The sequence below is a fragment of the Camelina sativa genome, chromosome 11 (genome assembly GCF_000633955.1).
Source record: "Camelina sativa cultivar DH55 chromosome 11, Cs, whole genome shotgun sequence".
Classification (NCBI taxonomy): domain Eukaryota; kingdom Viridiplantae; phylum Streptophyta; class Magnoliopsida; order Brassicales; family Brassicaceae; genus Camelina; species Camelina sativa.
Window position 1 is genome coordinate 29,780,853 of NC_025695.1, and position 5,947 is coordinate 29,786,799.

Genomic DNA, 5,947 nt, shown 5'->3' on the forward strand with positions numbered 1-5,947 from the left:
ATGAATTGAACTATAATTTCTGAATTGAGTTTTGCATGAAAACTTTTATTTTACTATTCATTGACTAGAGTTGCACTACTGAATTTCTTAATCACTCATTTAATTAACACTCATGAGTTTTATAACAAACATTGGAAATTAGGAAAATTCTAAGCTAGAAGTTGGTAAATATGAAAGGTAAAAGGGGGGAAAAAGTTGAGATGTTGTTAATTGGTGTCCAGGAGAAACGTATCCCAATTTGTGCAGACATTTTCAAGTGTCGCATTCATATAAGTATGACCCACCTTGTTAGATTTTTGTTTCACCACCACCATATATAACAACGAGATCTAATCTTAGATATCATGTAATTAAACTTATAATATACAATTGGCAACTATCTAATAAAGTATAGATTAGATATTATGTATATGATATTTAATTTATCCCCATAGGAAAAAAGAATTAGTTTAGTGGAGTCGATAGAAGTCTAGTTTTGGTTCAAAAAAATCATGTCAAATTGTCAATTTAACAAAGACTAAAATGTGAATTAAGACCTTGCTTTTCTATATTAACAAACTAATTAAACACTTTTAGTTGCTTAATAAAACCGGAACTCGAAGGGACAAAACAAGGGACAAGTTGAGAGAGACAAAACCAAATCAGCATCTTTCTTCTTTCTTCCCTAAAAATGTCATGATGACCAGTAACGTCATCTTGACCCTTCTTCATCGTGAACTCATATGACGGATAAAGCGCACGTGTTTTTAATTCATTCATCCACGAACCTTCGTAACTAGTTACGAAAAATCCACAACTTTCATATTTTTTTAATTCCCTACTAAAACTATACAGTAAGTAATAAACATGTAAAAAGTTTATCTTCCTTTATTAGTTAGGTTCATGAACCTCGTATCCTCTATATAAACCACTTCCACTTACGAAAACAAAAAAATTAGATATTTGATAAATCGATCAAAACAACACAAAAAAAAACAGAAAAAGAAAACTCTAATCTATAGTCTCTCTTGCGAAAATGTATGGACAGTGCGATATAGAATCAGATTACGATTTGTTAGAGATGGTGCGATGTCACTTGCTAGGTGGAGAGAACGAGCTGCGGCTCAATGAGTCGATGCCGAGTTCGTGTCTCACTGAGAGATGGGGAGATTTGCCTTTGAAAGAGAACGACTCAGAGGACATGTTGGTCTACGGACTCCTCAAGGACGCCTTCCATTTCGACACGTCATCGTCGGACTTGAGCTGTCTCTACGATTTTCCGGCGGTTAAAATCGAGCCGACTGAGGTTTTGGCCGCGGAGAAACCGAAAAAAGCGGTGACGGTTGCGGCGGAGGAGGCGCCGAAGGGGAAGCATTACAGAGGAGTGAGACAGAGGCCGTGGGGGAAGTTCGCGGCGGAGATACGTGATCCGGCGAAAAACGGAGCTAGGGTTTGGTTAGGGACGTTTGAGACGGCGGAAGATGCGGCTTTGGCTTACGATAGAGCTGCTTTTAGGATGCGTGGCTCCCGCGCTTTGTTGAATTTTCCATTGAGGGTTAACTCCGGTGAACCTGAACCGGTTCGGATCACGTCTAAGAGATCGTCATCTTCGTCTGAAAACGGGAAGTTGAAACGGAGGAAAAAAACAGAGTATCTGACGTCGGAGGTGAAGTGCGAGGTTGGTGACGAGACACGTGTTGACGAGTTATTGGTTTGATTTTGTGTGAGTTTTGTAGTTGAAAGTTTTGTTATGACATGCTATTAGAGAGGCCAAGAAGTAAAGTGTTGTTCCCCTCATGTAAATTACTACTTATGGAATATGAATTTTATTTGTTTATTTCTTGAAGTAATAACACTACTACTAAACAGACACTTTACAAAGCCTGAGTGTTAATTTTTCAATCTGGTGTTATTTCTTTAGTTCTTACATAATACCAAAATCCCCGGATGCAATTTCTTAATCAGTTTGAGAATTATAATGCTAAGTGTAACCAAAAAAATTCCATCTATCAGAAGACATGTTGTGAATCGAAGGGCCTAACCAATGAGCCCTTAGCCCTTACAATTATAATTACAAATGGGCTTAACTAGTTATAATATAGCCCACGGACAAAACAGAAGAGGACCAGAGTACCCTCCCGCAGAGGATAATAACTCAGGAAGGGTTTATAGATTAGGTTTTAAGTCGCGCACATCTCTCTGCCGCAGCATCTCTTAGGGTTTCTTCTCATCTTCTTCTTCTTCTTGTTCATTTGCTCTCTTAGACACAACACACTGTCCTAATCATTTCTCTTCGTTCGTTTACCTCTTCTTGTTATTTTCTTCTTATTTAAGAATCTGTATATCGAGTCATGGATTACTGATTTCCCCTTTTCAATAAACCCATCAAAGCAAGCAGTTTCTTCGGTGACTTTGTACCTAACTTCGATCTTTATCAGACCGATAAAATGGCGTCTATGAACCCTTTCGATCTCTTAGGAGATGACGCTGAGGATCCCAGCCAGCTCGCTGCTACTTTGACTCAAAAAGTCGAGAAAGCTGCTGCTGTTCAACCTGCTAAGTCCGCTAAGATGCCAACCAAGCCGCTTCCTCCTTCTCAAGCAGGTTAAAGTTCTTTGCTTTATTTTACTCTTATATGTAGTTGACACTGAACTTGCGTAGTGTTTGATTGGTTCGAAGCTTCTTTATTGTTGTCATGAAATGTTTGCTTTTGTCATTTGAAGTTTTTAGTTTCTTTATCCATTTTTAGTTTTTGTCTTCTGCTAGCTTTTGATTATGGAAAGCTTAATCTCGATTTTTAAGTAAAGGTAGCTTTATTGTATTCAGAATATTAACATTTTCTCGTTAGTTCATAAGTCAAAATATATAATGATGTCTTGAAAAGTTATTGAATGAACTGTGGCCTTGTTTTGTCTGTTTTATGAATATAGTGAGGGAGTCAAGAAATGCTCCTTCAGGGGGTCGTGGTGCTGGTGGACGTGGTGGTGGTTTTTCCCGTGGTAGGGGTGGTGGATTTAACCGGGACAACCGGAACAATGATGCTCCTCCTGCAAATGAGAATGGCTTTTCTGGCGGATACAGAGCTTCTGAAGATGCTGATGGAGCAAGGCGTGGGGGTATTGTTGGTGGATTCCGTGGTCGTGGAGGTCGCCGTGGATTTGCCAATGGTGAAGGAGGTGATGTTGAACGCCCAAAAAGGACTTATGAGCGCCGTAGCGGTACTGGTCGTGGGTAAGCTTTTTTTTTTTACTTTCTTCTTTCCACTACTTTGGTTACTGCTTCGTTGTTTAGCTTCTAATATTTGTGATCTTTTTGTTTTGTTTTGTTTAGTACTGATCTAAAACGTGAGGGTGGTGGTCGTGGAAACTGGGGAACTACTGAAGATGACATTGCTCCGTAAGCATCCTGGTCTTCAGTTTTAGTTTTCATATGTCTTGAACTCTAGGCTGTTTAAAAACTAATGTTTTTTGGTATATTAGAGCTACTGAGGAACCCACCACGGAGGTTGAGAAGAGCCCTGTTGCTGAGAAGCAAGGAGGTGAGGATGAAACCGCTGATGCAGCCAAAGAAGCCGAAGAGAAAGCACAGAAAGAAGCTGAAGACAAGGTACATTCATCAGTTACAGCTATTGCAACAACTCCTATGTAAAGTTTGAATGATTGCTAATTAGAAAACTCATTCTTGTTTGTTGTACTAGGAGATGACTCTGGAAGAGTATGAGAAAATCCTGGAGGAGAAGAAGAAGGCTCTGCAAGCCACTAAGGTCGAGGAAAGAAAAGTTGACACCAAAGTGTTTGAGTCCATGCAACAGCTTTCTAACAAGAAGACTACTGAGGAGGAAATCTTCGTCAAGCTGGTTAGAAATCTTTTAAATGTTGTTTTCCTTCTCGGTTCCCTTTGCTGTAATGGAGCAATAGTCAACACTTGATTGTTTCAGGGATCTGACAAGGACAAACGCAAAGATGCTGCCGAGAAGACCAAAAAGGTCCTTACTTTTTTCTTTTTTGCACTCTGAACATAAATACTGCTTAGTTCACTCTGTTTAGTTCTTAATTGAAGCACAAACTGATTTAAGATTACGAATACCATGATATAAATTGGTTAACCTTTTTACCTTTAAGAAGTCAAGATATGGACTTCAATTTGATGAATATGCTAACCGATGCGTGTTTGTGAATTTTTAGTCCTTGAGCATTAATGAGTTCTTGAAGCCAGCTGATGGAGCAAGAGGTGGATACCGCGGCGGAAGAGGAGGTCGCGGTGGTCGTGGTGGTCGTGATCAGAGAGGTGGTAGTAACGGAGGAGAAAACCAAAGGCGAGGACCTTCTGCTCCGGCGATTGGAGACACTGCTCAGTTCCCGTCGTTGGGCAAGTAGACCCCCTCCCCCCTCTCTTGGTCCCCCTCAGCCCTTCTCTTCTATCTCTGGTTGAATTTTTTGTTCGTAGTTTTATTATTGTTGTTACACTCTGAAAGTCTTTTTCTGCAAAACATGTCCGTTGTCTGTTTTTACGTTATGGAAAAAAATTGTTATGACCTTTTTTTATATTTCGATTTCTCGTATTACAAATTCTGTTATTCAATCAAACTTTTCATCAATGCCGAAATCTTCTAAAGACTTATGTTTTACGCTAAATTGCCTTAGTGCTTGCATAAAGGGACTTTACTAAAGCCATTTATGTGTTTCAAGCATTCGAAATACATCAGAAAAAAAAAAGAATATTGAAAAGAAGATAAATGGAAAACCAAAGAGAAAGAGGGGGCGTTGAGTTGTTAATTTGGAGAAGTTTATAATGGAGTGATGATCCAAAGAGGAATCAAGATCAGCAGCAGCCTGATTGCTGGTTCACTGGTTGCCCGCGAATCTGGACCGTCGGTGGCTTGGCACCTCGAGCTGGTTGTACTCGATCTAATTTTCTCTTCTCCTCTTTCGGCTCCAGCAACTATATTCTTAGCTTTCCTTATAGAAGCTGTTTCAGCTTGACCTAGGTGAAGCTTGTGCATATTGTTGTGTATATCCATGGACGTCTCTTTACCTCTTGAGAAGAGTTCTTGGCTCTCTAATCGACTTGATGCTCTCTTAGAACTGCTCTCTTGGTCGAAGAAGAGGGCTTGGACGACCGTTCTTAATGGCATCCTCTCATTTTTCACAGCGTGTGGACGTACCTCTGCAGACAATTTCTGGCAGTCAAGACTTCGGCATAGTTGTTTCTTCTCTTCTTTGCTTATCTCGGGATGCACCTGTTATGTAACCCAAATGTTTTTCAGTTCCAAATACTGTATCCATGTTCTGTGCATAAAATGGATGATTGCTAAAAGTAGTAGACTGGTGTGATTCTCAACTATAGTTAGTAGCCCTTCTGCACTGATACCTTGAAATCAGGCCAGACCCAATAAATATATTGACCCTGAGCTAGAAAAAATTTTGGACCCTAATTTCTATAATAAAAAAAAAAAATTTGGACCCTAAATATAAAGGAAAAAAACCAAAAAATGAGTGGATTCGGTGCACTGGCACACCCATCACACCGCTAGAGCCGGGCCTGCTTGAGATATATGTTGATCGCTTTGTAAAGTCTGCATGGCTCTCACGTGCAATGTCGGGCACTGCCTCAGCAAGAGACACGAATTTGGAAACTGATATATGGACATCTTGTGCCACTGCCTGAAGATAGGAATCAATAAGCTTTGCCACCTTCCTGATTGAATGCACCAATTGACCATTGTTACTAGAAAGATGCGAAGAAAACTGTTTTCTCTAGCTTAAAAAAAGTCTCAACAACTGTAGGCTGTAGCCACCAAGTCGGTATCATAGCGACAGTGATGAGAGGATGAGTGTGGGCTCATGGGCTTACGAGGCCATTATCTCATATGCAACTCTATCAATTGGTCCGACCTGCCAGAATCGAACCAGCGACCTAAAGATCACATTTTACATTTATATACAACATCTTTTTTTTTTTTTTTTTT

General features: G+C 39.9%; 2 protein-coding genes across 2 annotated transcripts; both read left to right on the forward strand.

Moving 5' to 3' along the window:
• Positions 861–1,816, forward strand: LOC104724642 (ethylene-responsive transcription factor 2-like). Its single transcript, XM_010443183.2, has one exon. It carries the CDS (start codon positions 1,016–1,018, stop codon positions 1,694–1,696), a length of 681 nt encoding a protein of 226 aa, XP_010441485.1. The 5' UTR covers positions 861–1,015; the 3' UTR covers positions 1,697–1,816.
• LOC104724643 (plasminogen activator inhibitor 1 RNA-binding protein) lies at positions 2,158–4,525 on the forward strand. Its single transcript, XM_010443184.2, has 7 exons — positions 2,158–2,583; positions 2,910–3,210; positions 3,310–3,375; positions 3,459–3,585; positions 3,677–3,835; positions 3,917–3,964; positions 4,164–4,525. The coding sequence occupies exons 1-7, from the start codon at positions 2,427–2,429 to the stop codon at positions 4,353–4,355; spliced, it is 1,050 nt and encodes a 349-aa protein (XP_010441486.1). The 5' UTR covers positions 2,158–2,426; the 3' UTR covers positions 4,356–4,525.